We start from the raw sequence: 17564 nt of genomic DNA, 5'->3' as shown, positions 1-17564 counted from the left end.
TCATCTCATCTTGATCATGTTCATTTCCTTTCTCCCTTCTATAAAAATGTTAACAGGAAGAAAAGTGAAAGGCAATTTGGTAAAAAGGCAAGCAACAGCATTTCAAGTGAAAAAGTTGAATAAAAACGCATTGGCTCCAAGTTGATCTGTAATTGTGTTGATTGGACAGAATCTCTTGCATGTTATTTATGATTGATTTAACTTGGGACTTTGTTGTCAGTGAAAAGTGAGGAAATGACTTTGATCCATTGCAAAGTCTCTAGGTCATTTCCGTCCATTTAATTTCTCCCACTCTTGGCCATTTCTGTGTGTGCATCAAGTAAATGAGCAACAACCAACCGAAGGTTATTAATACCAAAGAACCGAAAAAAAATTTGTAACCAAAACCCAATTTATTTAAGCGCCATTTAACATGAACCAGAATTCACCTTAATTTTTCCTCTTTTCATTTTGCCAGATTTTCCATTTTTACCCTAACTTTTTCATTCTCTTTAAAATATCTATTGAAGCAAATATTTGAAAAGATGATGATGACAATGATAGGATATAAAAACTTTTTTTTCCTCCGATTCTTTTCTCTCCATGAGCATGACATCTAGCCTGTAATCCATTGAACCTATCATCTTGCACTTTATCCTCATCATTATCATCATTTCTCTCAAAATTTGCCGATTCTTCTTTTCCCTCATCATCAATGAAATTCATGGGTTCATTTGATTAAATTCAACAGATTATCCATTTTTTCCTTTTCGATAATTCGTTCTTAAAAATGATTTATCAGTCAATAGCAAACGTTTTGACTTGCTTTGTTGGATTGACTTTGAAGCAAAAAAGTTGATTACTTTTAAAACTTACATTGGCTCAGCTTCAATGAACGTTGAATTAAAGTTGAAGTGAGGAAAAAAAAGTTAAATTTTAAGACAACTAAAGATGATGAAGATGATAAAGAATAAGCTGATGGTGAAAAAAATGAAGAAAAAGAAAAGGAAGAAAATGATGAAGATGAAGAAGAAGAAGAAGAAAAGTTTAGATGAAAAAGTCTTAAAAAGTCAATGCTTTTTACTAAAGGAACGCAAGTTGAACTTTTTTTTCCTTATTTTTCTTAAAGCTTATTATTTAGCTTAACAAGGAATATAAGAAAAGCTAAAAAAACTTTCGAAGACAAAGCCTATAATTACAATGAAGATGCTGAGAGAGAAGCCAAATAAAACTGCATTTAAATGGGTCACCACAAAAGCTACTAGCCACGATAACAGTAACAAGATGATAAAAGAAGAAGAAGAAGAGAAAAGAATAAGATGAAGAAAAAATAAGAAGATGAAAGGTTGTTATTTAATTGTGAACCATTTTGTGTTTTTGGGTTTGGTGGGAGTTGATTGACAAGTCTCTTCTTCCTCATCATCTTTCCTTGAAAATGAAAAGAAAAAAAAATAATGATAATAATGATGAACAAACTCTTCTCTCTACCTATACAGAAATAATGATGATGAGACTATTTTTATGTGTATTTGACAGAGTGAGAAAGGATGAGAAGTTTCATGCTTTTGCCTGGATTACAACCCAAAAAAAATGAGTCTTGTTATGAATTTTTTTTGCTTCTTTTCTTCACTTCTTTACTTTAAATTGCTTTTATCATTATTTTTGAATGTGTGTTGCACACCCAAAATGATTGGGGGAAAAGGTTGATTCTGTTAATGAACATTCATGAACCAAAGACAATGTCAATATCATGTTTCAAGTGAAAAAGTTTAAGTCGATGCGCTTTTCTCGCTGATTTATATGATTATCAAGTTGAAAATGAGCTCTATGATGATGATGATACCGGAAGGAAAGATCCGATTGCTCCGAGGAAGATGAGAAGAAGAAGAAAAGTGTTGCTCACCCATTATCATGATAACTCTAATATAAAGTTTATTAAGAGTAATATAAATGGTCTTTTGTGGTCACACCTATTAACAATCATATTTCACTGGATAATATATCCGATGTCAGGAAGAAGATGAAGATGATAATGAAAACAACAAACTTGTAACATGAGCTTCATCATGGATAACTTATTTTCTTATTTCCGTTGTGTAATCATATTTTTCGCCGACAGTTTTCACCTTTATGCAGGCCATTTATCACCATTTTCAGGTGAATCTTGTTTGTAGAAAATTTTGTCTTCGAAAAGAGATTTTTTTTTCAGTTTCGTTTTTGTTCACCTTTGCATCGAATGAATTGTTTTGACAAATTTTACTAATTTTTACATTCCATTGAGTCTTTTAAAGGAATCAAATTGCATGCATTTGCTGTTGGCTTATTGTTTTCAATCTGAACAAATGAATTTTCAAATTTCATTCATTCCCAAATGTAACTTTTAATTTCCCTTTGGAATCAATTTTTTGCTCCTTCTTCTTCTTCTTCGCCATGTAATGATAATTTGATTTTGTACTTTTCACTCTCAACCAATTTGCGCAGTCATCTATAAATCTTTGTATGTTTATATATTTATCCATCCAATATTATATGATTCTGAGTGTTTGCTTTATCATCATTATCATCATCCTTCATCCTCCTCCCAATCTTGAATCCATTAACTTTTCTCCTTGCGCATTCCCCTGAATCACATTTTTAACATTACATTGAAAACTACTTCTCATCATCTGTTCCCTTGGTAACTTTTGCCCTTTCTTGCATCTTCTCCATCTTCATCAGCAATTCCTATGCAAATTCACTTCGCCAGGAAGAAGGAAAAGAGACTAGCAAAAATATCAAGTAAAAGGTGATGAACAAGAAGATTGGAAAGGATGAAGAGTCAGTTTAAAATGAGCAATGTATTGATCGATATTCCGGTTAAATTGTATTTTAAACTTTTATTTACAATTTAAAACCAGGAAAATAGCGATTAACTGAAAGACAATTTTCTTGGCACTTAACCATTGCCAATTGTTTCATACCTTTTCCATCTTCTTTTTTTTCAACCCAAAAATAACTCGAAATTGATAATCACGAAAAGCCAATCATAATCAATATACTCAATTACACAGACAAAGCTCATCCATCAACTTGTACAAATTGTTTAAATAACAGGTAAAAAAAGGATTGTCAAAAAGAGTTGGAAAAAGCATCAACTTTACCGGTAAAAAATGGTGTTAAATGAATAAGAATTGTCGTCTCATTTTTTTTATCAACAATTTTTAAATTTCCATTCACCTTGATAACTTCAAGCTGTGAGTCTATCAAAACTCACTCTTGATCCTCATCTTCTGTCATTCATTAGTCAAACCTTTTTCGCTTCGCTCTTCATGATTGTGTGAAAAAGCACAGCAGCATCATCATTAACCATAAAAGAGTAGAGTGAAAAAAATCTCCGACTATAATGGCAATGATATTGATGAGGATGATGGTAATGGTTGAAGGTTTGATGAGCAACACAAAAAAGGACAATTTGAATTGGAAATTACAGTGAGATTGAACATGCTGTTAGTGTGTTATGGGCAAGATAAAAAAGTACCTTTGAAGGCTCTTTTCCCTTCTTTTCCCATTTTTTTACATCGATTTACTTGCCCTTTTCAAGGCTCAGCATGTCAGGCCGTTGCTGCCCTTGACACTGTCGATCATTGATTGACCATGTTATTTAGTTATCAATTTGTGTCTTTAATGGAATCACAATTTTTTGTCTTTTGTCTCTTATTTTGTGCTTCACAGGCAAAGGTCCAAGTCGCAAGTCTTTAAAATGTTAATCAATGTGCAAATCGGAAAATATCATCATAATAATGATTATCATTGGATGAAAAGGGAAACTCGTTCCTATCTTGTTCCCTAAATAATCACTAGTTTCATGGTTAATAGTCATTGCTACCTTATTTTTACCTTTGCTGTTTATTTGGTAATAACGAAACATTCAAGTCTCATCATTATGATGATGATAATGATGATGGTAATCATCGTTTGAAGTGAGGTGTCAATTTAATGAGTAACCGCCTTCTTATAAACGAATAGCCTATTATTCAATTTAACCAGTTTAAAATGTACATGCATTTCAAGTCCACCTTTAGACTCATTTCCATGTTGATCATTATCATATTAGTTGTTGATAATTGTCTTTCTATAAATCATTGGTTAATATTCACTGTAGAATTGATTCACTTTGTCAAGTGTCAATTTACCTAACAATAATTTTTTTGGCAAAGGCAAAAGTCAAATGGAAAAGGTCATTTTTCAACTTCTCAAATGTCCAGTTTTAAATGGTTGTAACTGTTGACCAACCTCTTAACCAACCTTCTTCTTGTTCTTGACCCATAATCATTGGACTAATAAGACGTTCAACTCATCATTAACTTAATAACGTGAATACAAGAAGCAGCAATATAAATCATTGACAAACTCGAAGGTAAAATTTGGGCAAATTTTTTGCCCAATTTGTGCTTCTGTTTCCAGTTGAAATGATTTCATTTTGCTTTCCAATCAAGAGCATCATTTAAAAGTCAAACTTTTGTTTTACCTTTTGGTTAACATTTCTCTCTTTCTCAGTAAAAATTCCAAGAAATTTTCACGAAAAATGATGAGATGATGGATAAATGGGTGGGAGAAGAGCGAATGTCAGTCTCTCTCCTACCGAACAGCTAAAGCTTAATAAGCTTGAAAATTGGGTTTGGAAACGCCTTTTAAGGTAGATTTTGTTTTTTCTTTCAAATCTTGGCTTACCCTTTGCTGATATGTAATTTAAAGATATATAATAACCTTCCCACCATTAAATTACACCTTAGAAGAGATTTGTTACCCTCTAAATGAAAGTAAGTGAAGGTAAGAAAATGACGAAAAAGTTGAGTAAAAAAGAGACAGAAAAGGAAAGGTTAAAGAGCATTTTAAAGATGAGGAAAAGTGTGAGTAAAATTGATTTACAAGAAAAGTTGACTTTTCCTATTTCTGCCGTTTTGCTGTTCATTTTTTGCTGTGAATACTTTGAAATGTTGTTTCTTTGTGACTTTTTGTCCTCTGATCAATAATCATTATGGTTGATGCTAATAGTAATAGTTAAATTTAGCGTAAGAAAAGTTAATACAATACAATGTATTGACAAAGGAAGATGATAATGTCAAAGCAGAACGGATCAAGAATGGTGTAAGGATGATAAAAAGATGGTGAAAAGAAAGGAAAGGGGAAAAGATGAAAGAAAGGAGAAGATGAGAATGATGATGATAATGGATTCGGGCGTCCACCAATTATGAGACTTTGCAATCAACTGATTCTGCTTGTAATAAGCAAGTAAAGATGATAAGTAAGAAAAAAAAAGTTTTGAATGAGGTTCACAGAAACACAAAAAAGGGTCTCAAACGGCCCAAAAATGAAATAACTATTGTTATTTTCAAACTTCACTCTTCCCTCCTCATCATCTTCTCGCTCTCAGTTGGAGTCGCAATTATCCAGTTGGGATTGACTATCAGCAAAACTCAAACCATCAGTTGAAGATTAAAATCTTGGCTATTTAAAAATTGTTGCTTCTTTTGCTTTCTTTTTCTTCTTCTTCTTCCAGGTAAATTGTGGAACATTTTGTCTTGGTCTTTTCAGGTTAAGGCCATAGACTACTTGACCAGCTCCAGTTACCTGGGACTGGAAGAAGAACTGATCAGCATCATTCCGAGTTTTCCTTCTTGTTTTTTCTCTCTTCGCTTTTGCTTCGGCAAAAAAATGAAAACAGCAAGGAACCTCAATTTCTTGTTCTTTTTCCTTTGCAAAAGTGCTTTTTATCACTGCTTCTTCTCTTTGATTTCTTGTATTTTTTTTTGCTGCTGTTTCTGCATCTTCGTCTGTGAGCTTTCATCCTTATCTGTCTTGTTTTTTTGCCACTAGACAAGGTGAAGATGATGAAGATGATGATGATTGCGAAGAGAGAAAAATAAAGAGAAGCTTAAAGAGTAGGCGTTACCGTTTGCCAGGAATTTACTTGGGGTAGCCAAGGAATGAAATAAGATGATGATAAGGATGAGGTTGATAATGAAAAAGAAGAAGAAGATGAACAAGAAAAAGAAAAGTTTAAGGGACTAAATTAATAACTGATTTAAAAAGAATCGCGTGGTTCACTTTAATTGCATCTTCAGAGGAGTTGAGGCAATGAGTCCGGTTTTTGCAGAAAATTCAATTTCATTTGGACGATGAAACTGATGCATTTACCTTGTGTGTTGATGATTCCCATTTTTCATCAAAGTATCATATCAACTGACCAAAGCTGACAAGTACAAAAATGAGTTTGCAAACTGACTCTTCAATATTAAACCTTATAAATAAAAAATTTGCTTACCAATTGACTTTCAATGAATAAAACTATTTTTACATTAAAAATAGCTTTCAGAGTTTATTTGATTTTTCATAAATATTTCACTTCAAGTTGAGTTGAAATATTGTTTTACAGATTAAAGCTCAATGTTCTGATAACTTTGATTGTGAAAATAGATTTCAATTAGAGATTTATTCTAGTTTTTGATTTGTTCTTGAAACACTTGAAACCTTTTAACAGATAAATCTAAACTATTCAGACTGTTGAAGACTTGACTGTCAATTGAAATGACAAATGTCAATAATTAAACTGCAAATGGTGGCATCAGTTTTGCAAAATACATATTACGCTCAAAGGTATTATCACAACTATCAACTGCTTTATGAACCATTTAAAGTTATTAAATGATAGGTTTCATTCGGGTTTCCCTTTTTGTTATCGATATCATTCAATAGATAATCTTTTGCTTCTTCAAATGAACAGCAAATTGTGGCGATGACCAAACACAATTGATTCTGAAACACTGTAATTACGGGAAAAAGAGAAGGAGGAAGACTAAAAGGATGACAATGATGAGAGAAGAAGGGAAAAAGAAATGATGCAAAGTGAAAAAATGTTTTCCAAGCAAAAAGGAAAATATTTTTCAAGAAAAATGTGGAAAATTTTCTTTCTCAATCCTTGCCTTGTTTATGACAGTTTTCAGTTGTATCATGAAAATGAACCCAATGAACCTTGATGATGTTTTTTGTCTAATCCTTTTCCTGTACCTTCAACATTAACCAATTATAATCTTAATGAGATTTTGCTTTTTGTCCGCAAATTTTGCATGGACCTTGAATGGGTCAAACTGTTTGTGCATTGAAAATGCAATTTTAGCTGAACGCCAGTTAACGTTGAAAGGATTGTTAAAATGGGTGTTCTGTGTGAGTAAGAGTAAAGATCAAGATGACGATCAATGATAAACAATACTCTACCTTTGGGCTCATCACTTTGGGTTGCCTCAGTATAGGCCATTTTTCATCTTATTGACCATCAGTTTATCTTTCATCTTTTATCATCTTGATTGGGATTCCCTGTGTTTAATCCCATGGCCCATCTTTTTGACGTTAACTTGCCACCCCACTGTGAACCGCCTTAACATCCTTTTTTTGGGTTGAAAAGTTTTCTTGTGCCTCTGCGACTCTTCACGGTTTCCCATTTGTCTTTGCAGATGAAAAGACAATATCTGCACATTTCTTATTCACATTTTACAGCAGCGAAACAAAAAAAATACTTTACTTTTTACAATTTATAACACAATTTTGCTCCCTTTATCTTTACTCGTTTTTCATCATCTTTTACTTTTTAATCATTTCCATGTTTGCAGGAAGAAAAAAGAGGAAAAGTTAAGCTTTTATGCCTTTTTTTACTAACCAGTAAACATTGAATGTTAATCACAATTAACCGCAAAAACTGGTTGAAATTTGAAACCCTCTAAACACTGACCAATATTTGGATTTTGTGTGGTTTTCGGTGTTCATTGTGATGACTATTTTTCACTTGACACTCTCTTGTACATTTGTCATTCTCATCCCTCTCTTCCTCATCTGCCATCTGATACATCCACAGACGAAAGGCAATGTTACACTCCCAGGATTGAATTATCATGCAACCCAAAAGATAATCGATTAGTCCAATTAATCACTAAACCCTTACCTTTGGCTAACTCAATGAATCAGTCTTTCCTTCAAGTCAAACTTGGCAACTCTCTTTACTTGACATTATCTGGTTATTTTGCATGATTATTGCAACGAGTAAACTGGTAAAACTTTTCATGGCAAAAAAAAACCTTAAGATAATTACAATGATTAGAATAGATTTAACTTCAATTTTCAACATTACCATTGTTAATCAATTATTACATTTACTGTTTAATTGTAGTCATGAAGCGTAATATAAAACTGAAATCATTTGACTCAACTTATCTGCATTTCTGAACAAGGAAACTCAAGATTGGGAAGAAAATTATTCAGGGAAAAAATTTGATCAAAAACTATGAATATATTTTACTTTCACTTCTGTGTCTGTTGAATATTTGATTGCAAAAAACATTATCAAAAACAATCAATCATCTTTTTTCCCTTCTCTTGTCATCTTTTCCATTGTTAACAGTAACTTATTTTTCACAATAACTGTTGCCTATTCACAACATTATCCAACATTGAAAACAGTTTCAACTTGGCAATGACCAGAAAACACCAAAAAAAGGTTCAATTCACCGCACGAGAAAATTGACTTGAAATTTTGATCCAAGTCTCTTTGCAATTTATCCCTTCTCCTAATCATGAATTAGCAAAAGTTAATTCAATTAAAGCAAACAGTCAAACAATTTCAAACAAAGGCTCTTTTGACCAACAAACAGCAATTGTAACCAATTCAACTTTGCACCATTTTCTCGTCATCAATGTCAACCCAATTTCCTGTCATCCTTTTCATCATCAAATTATCATTACATCATGAAAAAGACTGAAATCATGTTTTCCATTGAAAACGAATCAAATTATGGGTTCCAAATGAAATGAGAAGCATGATTATCACAACTTTTTTACGCAACATTTACAGTCATCATTACCATGTTATATCTTTGAATGATGCATTTTGAATTATCCTAATGATGGCGAAGAAAAAAAAGTGAAAATAATTGATTAAACGAGGTTGACTGAGGAAAGATTAACCATCATTTGAGTCCTTCTTTTGCTGTTACTTCAGTTCCAAGTTCAGTTGTAAATAACAGCTATTTGATTGCATGCTTAAGGCCATTTAATCGGTCCAATTGTTATTTTAACAAACCAAACCAACTACTCTCACACACACACCCAAATACACACGAGTATAAGATTAGTAAATTGCCTGCCATTGACAGGATCAAATCACTTGCAGACCTTTTTTTTAATGCAAAAGCAAAGGTTTTTTTTGTCTATTTAATGAGGATGAAAACCATAGATAAACAATGGTCCATTGAGTTTAATGTATAAACAATGTAAACATTTTTGTTTATGGTAAGTAAGATATTGTACCTTGTGTGTGCACTTTCATGCTGAGAGGAACCGTTAGTTTAAGTAAGATGATGATCGTAATGATGCTGATGATGATGATGATAAAGCCGGAAGGATTTTACTTTTTTTTTACTTGTGTTTTGCTTCCATTATCATCATCTGTGCAAGATTAGGAAATGATGGAGAAAATGTTAACCTTAAAGTAAATTAAGCAATAAGGTAACTTGTGGCAATGAGAGATTAACAAAGTTATTGCTGTTTACTTGAACAAATCAAGTTGACCATTGGTCAAGGTTTATGTTTGCAACTAACTTTTTGTAATGTCTTTTTTGATTATAAATTAATGACTCTAATAAAGTTTGCTCGCTTTCAAAAAGTTACCTTTTTCATTTCCATTGTAATCCCAACGATTATTATGGCCAATGTTTGAAAAATACAAAGATAATGATTAATGGTTCGATTGTGTCAAATAATCAATAACTTTTGTTGTAAAATGTTGTCTGGTTATTTTGCGTCATTGAACCAGTAAATTGGTAAAACATTTCATTTGAATTTAAATATTTTCTAAATATGATGTCGGCATATTCAAAGATTGGTAGTTGACATCAAATGAAGTTGAAAGAAAAAAATCGCCTGAAAATGCGATAATAGCAAGAGCATGAACTTTGCCATTGAATCATAACAATTTCATCAACTTGAAACCATTTACCGACAATAGTCAAAAATCGTTTAAATCTTATTTTGCTTTTTGAAGAAAGCTGATCGAAATGTCGAGTCAATATGAGCTCAGAGTCGAAGTGATTCGTTTCCAAAAGAAGCCGTTTCTATGTATACTTAAGCAGGTTAATAAGTCACTTTAGTACAGTTGAAGTGTTTATTCAAAAAGTCGAAAAACTTCGAAATCTAAACTCAACCATTTGTCAAACTTTTGATTTTTATGCCAACTTAATGAAAACTAGAAATGGGCTCAACTTGGTTCACTTATCAAAAAAGATCCAGAGAGTGACTTGAAGTGTCAGGTCAAGATAGTTATCAATGAATCGGTTAAGAAGATGTTTAGACCAAACTTTTAGATGGAACCTTATTTGGTAATGAAATGCATGAAGTGATAATTTTCAGCCAATTTTGCTACAAAGATGAAGATGAACCAGATGAAATGAAAATGGTTAAATGAGTTGCATTGAACATTACTGTTTAGTTAAGGTCATTTTTCATAATTTGTGAATCTCCCAATAGACATTGAATGCAATAGCTTAGCTGGTTATCATCATTTTCCTCTTCATCTTCTCTCTTCCTTTACCTAATATCTTTTGCCACCTTGCAATCTTCCTACTTGTCTGTATCTCTATTGATTTTTGCACTTACAGTAAATCCCTTTGAAAGATGAAAATATATCCAAGCAAACAGAGGAAGAAGATGAAAAAAACAGCTCGAAAATTGTGTCGACTAATCTTACCTTTTTTTTCATCTCGCTCTTCCTGATAATCATTATTATCATCAACATTCTCAATCTTCTCATCCTTTATCACCATTATCATTTCATCTTATTTAATCATGTCTCCACTGCAATATTGCTACACTTTCTTTCCATCACTTTTCCATTGAAACTCCAGGTAAAAGTTGATTTTATAGTGTTATTCAAGTTTCCTTATCCAATAAAAGTTTCAATATTTTTCTTCTTCTTCCACTTTCATCCACAATTTTGACCATTCATTTTCAACTTTCCTCTTCTCTTTCCTTTTTACTATTCCTAACCATATATTCCTTGCAATATATCATTTCTATCTCTTATTACTTCTCCTCTTATCATGTAATATCCACTCAGAATTCTGTATTAGATAATAGAAGATGAGAAAAGAAGAAAGATTTCCATTTTCATTTCTTTTTATACTTCTACTTGAAGTTTCTCTATTTTCTTGAAATCCATTTTATTCTCAACCATTTTTTCCCTCTCCAAATATCATGATCGTCATGATGATCGCCTACTCCTCCCCAGTTATTGTATCAGAATGCTCAATATTCTTCATCATTCTTCGCCATGTTATTGTTATCAAAACATTATTCTCTGTCCATCATCATTACAACCATTATCATGAAGATAAATCTTGGACTTGAAGCTTTTCTCTCCAATCCAATTGTCCAAATTTGAATCAAATACAAATGTTTTGCATCATGTTCATGTCCAATGAATCAGCATGATAAAGAAAATCATCATTTTCTCCTTATTACAAACAATGTTCAACAAGTATTTAAATCAATTGGTTGAACAATAAAAAGAATTTAAAATTTTGATGAAAATCCATTGAAGTAACAATTTGCTTCAACAAATCAAAGCTGAAATGTGCTTTTGTCATAAACTTAATCAGCTTCTTGTCATAATAAAGTCAATGTTTAACTTTGCCTCAGTTACAGTTGAGCCTTTAAACGGACATTAATTTAAAAGTTAACTTGCATGAAAATGGAAAAGACAATTTCTCATTTCTCTTGAAACCTTAATTGTTGACTATTCATGATAATTGTCAGCAGACATAAACAAATGAGTTTATAGTTGTCATGAACATTGAACACTCAATCTTATTCAAATGATATTCATCATCTAGTAGATGAATGTAAATCAAGTGTAACATCATCATTACGCAAAGCAAGAAAAAAAAGTGTAATCAATTTAAACAGTTACAATTGTGTTGAAAATTGAGTAAAGCAAGAGATGAAGAAAAATAAAACCGCCAAACCTCATGCAATGAATCTCAATGAAACGTTATTTTGTCAAAAAGCGTCAATTATAATCAATCAAAGTTAATCAATTTGCAAAAAAACAAAAAATAAAATCAACTTACGGCCAACAAACAAAATAAATTAAAACAAGAGAAACTTGAAAACGCCAAATATTTACTTATATTCACTTCATTCATTAATAGCTGATCATTTTTGCAGCTGTAACATGTATTAACTCTTGTTATTTTGACAGTTTCATCTATTACATCCGTTCACATATGCTACCAATATGACCCATCATCATCCAAATGAATTAACTATGTGAAACAGCAATGATGATCCTCATCACTTGCTTTTTTCATCAACCAAAGATGAAGAATAGATGAAGGAGAGAGAAGAAAAAAGTTATTTAGTGATTCCATTTTTTATGCCTCTTTCAGTGTCAGGTCAACAAGATTTGTAAACCTTTTCTGACCTTTACATCCGATTATGTCTGCCCTTGTTTTGCGTCCCTAAAAATTGACTTATCCATTAAATATTACATTAGTTTATTTGCCAGTTTTTTGACTTTCATCTTCTCCTCCCACTGGATAACCTTCATCTCTCAATAAGGTTTACATGAAAGGTTCAAGTGATAACATCAAAATAAGAAACTATGCCCTTTAACCTTGATGAATCTATGACCTTTTTTTTATATCAACCTTGTGACTTACATTCATGTCTATTCAATGTGTTGCCAAAGATCAACTTGTCGGCTTAATGTGCACATTTGGTGCAGGTTTGATGAGTTGACATCAACCTTGAGACAAAAAGGTACACAAGTGAACCTTTTTTTACCAATCAATTTTCATATTGCTTTGCCATCTTCATTTTCATCCTCAAATCTCATTGAAACTTTTTTTATCCTCTTAACTTATCTTTCACTGCCCAACTCTAATGACATTTCCGTAGGAGTCAACAGGCTCATTTTGCCATCATCATGTAAAATTTGGGCAAAATTGTGAAGAAAAAAAAGGAAAAGAATTTACTTTTTGCTTGAAACATTTTTACCTCAACACTGATAAACTTTCACAGAGCCTCTTCTAACGAGTCTCTCATGAGTAGGAGTTGGATAAGATCAGGTCAATGTTTACTTGAAAAACATTACATCGTCTTCTTGCTCATCCTAATCATCTTGATCATGGCTCATCATCATTATCATTGTCTCTCCATTTTAGGTAAAAAATTGAAACTTAATATTTGCAAAAATGTTGAAAGAAAATATCATTTCTCGAATCGCCTTGGGAAGCTTAAACCACCAACTACTAAACTAATTTAATGTCCTTTTTTATTCCCAATGTTGATGAAGATGATAAATCTTGTTCTGTTCGCTTAGTACAAACACTGTCACCATGATTGTAAAATCAATACTCTCATTGAGCAAACCCTCTGAACCTTTCTCCTCCATTTTTATCCTCCTCAACATGAACCTTTGGAAAGCTGAAAATTTTTGCTCATTTCCAAGCCTCAACTTTAAACCATATTGACTTTTTTTGCACCATTATCTTCATCTCTTCTCGCATTTCATTTCCCGTTATCCTTATCTTCACAGCTATTCATCTTCAATAATTGAATCTCATTATCTTACAATAATAAACAAAATCTCAAGTTTTCACATTTTCACCAAGAAATAATTCGAGTTTACCTTTTCACTGAATACCATTTTCAAGATTCACTTTTATAAACCCAACAATAACAATGAAAAAATTAATAACCAAAGTTGACCAACTAAACTCAAACCAAAGATAATAAAATGAAAACATTAATAGCAATCGAGTCTTAAATGGCGTCTCAAGAGCGTATTTTATAGCGACAATAAAATCAATAAACTAATTTTTGGGTTCATTTTCATTGCCAAGATAACACTTGAAACCCTTTTATTAAACAATCATGAGAGTATCATAAAGTTGGAAATGATATTAGTGATTCTGATTAACCTTTAATGATGAATGAAATGAAAGATTAAAATGTTTTGATTAAAGTACAATTGCACGACAAAAGGTAGATTAGTCAACTGTAGTTAAGGTAAAAGGTTGAAAAATGAACGATTAAGAGCATGTAAAGATATACGGATTAACGAATAATCATGTATTGAACTGAACAACATCTCATCTTATCCCAAGAGTAATGATGAGAATCTTGAATCAAAATGTTGTCCCATAAATTGTTGAACATCTTTACCATGCAATGGAAGGAGAAACAGGAAAAACAGTGGAAACAAAAAGTAACACAAAAATAATGATAAAGATAAAAGTCTTGTTAATCCGATTGCATAATTCATGGGGTTATTATGATGGAATCTTGAATGGTGAAGAAGATACCATGAAGATGAGGTCACACAGAAGAGGAGAGGAGAGAAAAGAGATCAACTCTATTCTTCTTATTCCTATTCTTATTCGCCTTCTTTTCCTCTTCCTTTCCATCGCATGATGATATTAATGAAGCAAGTATAAAAGATGATAATAATAATGATGATAAACTGGGAATAAGTCAGGGAATGACTGGGAAGGACGAAGTTATACAAGAGATGAAAGTGCCAAGGGAAATGCTGAATAATAATATATTCATATTAATATGCACATTTGTCTATTATCAGAATTGGTCGCAACTCTACAAGTTTATTCTCATATTTGCTCTTGATAATGATAAGTTGAGTCGAAAAATTTTTTCTTCTCTCGACTTTTCTCTTCTTTGCCAGTTTTTTATTGTAATTTGAAACATAAAATGAACATTATCACTGACTCACTGGGAAGGTAAATAAAAGATAATAACTTGACTTTACAGATTAAATAATCTAAACATTGGTTGTTGAGTAAAATTTCAAAGTCAAATGCTTTTTGTTTGTTCAGTTACTGGGTTCGAATCGACGATTATGGAAAAGAGAAGGAAAAAATGATCTCATGTAGACTAATATTTTTATCCCTTTTTCACCCTGTAATGTTATAATTCTGTGAGTAAACACTTTGCCTTCTGTTTACTTGAAAATATTTATCTATTTTATTTGACACATAAATAAGAGTAAAAGTAATAATCAGAAATATCTTTTTCTGTCATAAATGTTTAATAAACTTTGATAACCAAAATGATAACTCAGTAATAGTTTTGCGTCTTTCATCCTTTTATTTTATTCATAATTCTTAATTCAATTCAGTTGAACCTTTTTTTTATGGTTGATGGAAAAAATGAGCAAAAATTTCACAAGAAAATTGAGTTTGTCAAAAAGATTTCTTCAACTTCGAATTTTTTTCCATTTTTTCTCTGATTGTAATTGCATTTTCTTTAATGAGTTTCCAAGTTCATCAAATGTTTATCAAAGAATTTCTGAAATTTCATCTTTAAACTCTCATTTGGTACAAAATTTCAATTTTGTTACTAAACTTGGCTCTTCTTTAAAAATAGATTTTTGAATAACATGAAATTTTGTTTCAAAGACTGAAGACCGAGAAGGAAAACAAAGTTATCAAAGGCATAAACTAATCAATAAACACGCTTAATGTTCATGAGCATCTTTTCATCCCATTGTTCAATCTCATTTTGGCATCAATGTTGTCAAGTTTCGCCTCATTTAAGATATCTTTTAGTTTCCTAATAACATTTAGTTGACTCAAAGAAAGGTCTTTATCCATCAACTGATGCTTTTTGCCTCTTTTTTCCCCATTTTTACATTTTCATTTGGAGAAGAAGAAGAAAAAAGTACAAAAAATATCAATTCTAATCAAGTTGATATTCACATCTTTTTTCATCACCGTTTATCCTCTTCTTTACATCATTATCATCATTATTAACATCATCTTTCTGTTGTTAATCGATAATTTCATTTTACATTGGCGCCAATTTCAAGTGCACAGTAAAACTCCCAAGGGTCAAAGTGTTTTTACCCCAAGCAAACATGGTAAAGAATGATAATGATAATGATGATGATCAGAGGATGATAATGGGGAAAATGACTATAATGGAAATAAATGCATCATGATCGTCATCATCTTGTAACTCCCAACAACTCCCAGTGACACTCCTTTTGTGCTTTCATTTTTATTGTAACATTTTCTTTCTTCATCTTCTTCTCTTGATCACTATTATTATTGTGAAATAAAAAGATGAATGATAATAATAAGATGATCATCATCATTGTAATGATGAAAAAATGGTCCTATCAAACTTTTATCCACAATCAGTTAATACCTTTTCATTGGAAAAAAATTTTCTATCCATTTCTTGTCTTCACTAAAAGAGGCTAAATTTTTCGCCTAAAGGTGAAAATAATGTTTCACTCTATCTTCCAACATTTTATCATCACTTTACTCATCCTCATCATTGATTCCATTAAACATTACATTTGATGAAAAGAGTAAAGAAAAATATTTCATATTGTAATCTAATATGATTAGGCAAAAAAGTAAATGATAAAGCAAAGTTTCCATAATTTTTATTCAATTTTCCCAATAAAACATTTTGATATTAATCTTGAAATTTTGTCTCCTCTTCATGATAGGTTTATCAATGCCAGAAGACGAATTGTTCAACCCATGATTGACCAGTCTAATAGAGCAGGTAAAATGACTTGAAGGTTAAAGAATGTCGAACTGAAGATATTAATCTTTTTTCTTGAATCTCACAGATTTAGGAGGCGGTATTCCCGGTACTGGTCCAGGTTATAATCCAGATGGAAGCATGAGATACATGATGGATGGCACTCAGCAATTCACACCTCCAGGTAAACTATTTACTCACTTGTCCTCTCCGTAACCAACCCAACCCAACCTAACCAAACCTCACCTAGCCTATCCATGTGTCCGGACTGACTCCAGGTCCATGACTGGCACCTCACCTGACCCTTGACTCTCTCTCTCTCTCCTCAACTCTCAACCCTTCTCTCTTCTCATGTCTTCTGAATGTATGTATATGTATATGAAGCAGTTCATTCACAAGCAATGTTATTACCAGGCCATCCACACCCTACCATGATGATGGCACACGGGCCCATGGGACACCCTGGATTACCACCACAAAGCTCACCGTATGATGCAAATGCTGGTCAGCATATGATGGATTTACATGCCAGTTAATCGTGATGCATGTAAATTCAATTTCATAAATATTGGTTTCCACCAGCCTCTATCTTCCCTGTAACCCTTCAATTTGCAAACAAATGGATGCTTTTCACAAAACACACCAACACACAACCACACACACACATAACAAAACAAACAAACATACACAAAACATACAAAAAAAGCATCTTAAGTCATCATTGTCTATCAATCGTTTTTCCTCTTCTTTCTCATCTTTCTCTCCTTTCACTATCTCATTCACTTAATTCAGTAACAATCAAAGAATATTTCAGAATTCAATGTAATTCCTTTTAATCAATTCTGTATCATCATCAACAAAACAACAAACAATTCAACAACAACAACAACAAAAAAAAACAATTTTGTCTCTCAAACAAAAACCAACAAACCAACATAAAAAAATAAACAGCAAATGGCTTCGTTTAATTTACACAAAAAAGCAAA

The 17564-nt window shown here is 32.0% G+C and overlaps 1 protein-coding gene across 3 annotated transcripts in view; it reads left to right on the top strand.

Annotated features, from left to right (window-relative positions):
- The window catches only part of LOC107363191 (homeobox protein Meis1), a 53678-nt gene extending 36114 nt beyond the window's left edge, over window positions 1-17564 (top strand). The window contains exons 6-8 of one of the 3 annotated variants that reach the window (XM_015930392.3): window positions 16541-16599; window positions 16667-16762; window positions 16993-17564. In XM_015930392.3, coding sequence (XP_015785878.1) covers window positions 16541-16599; window positions 16667-16762; window positions 16993-17114 — 277 coding nt within the window. In that variant the 3' untranslated portion in view covers window positions 17115-17564. Of the gene's footprint in view, window positions 1-16540; window positions 16600-16666; window positions 16763-16962 lie in introns of all 3 variants that reach the window. The other 2 variants (XM_015930385.3, XM_015930378.3) reach the window with 2 other exon arrangements.

This window comes from Tetranychus urticae, chromosome 2 (genome assembly GCF_039701765.1).
Source record: "Tetranychus urticae isolate SD_2017Ah chromosome 2, NJAU_TeUrti_SD_1.0, whole genome shotgun sequence".
Taxonomy (NCBI): Eukaryota; Metazoa; Arthropoda; class Arachnida; order Trombidiformes; family Tetranychidae; genus Tetranychus; species Tetranychus urticae.
Note: the sequence above shows the minus strand (reverse complement) of the source record. Positions and strands in the feature narration are given on the sequence as shown.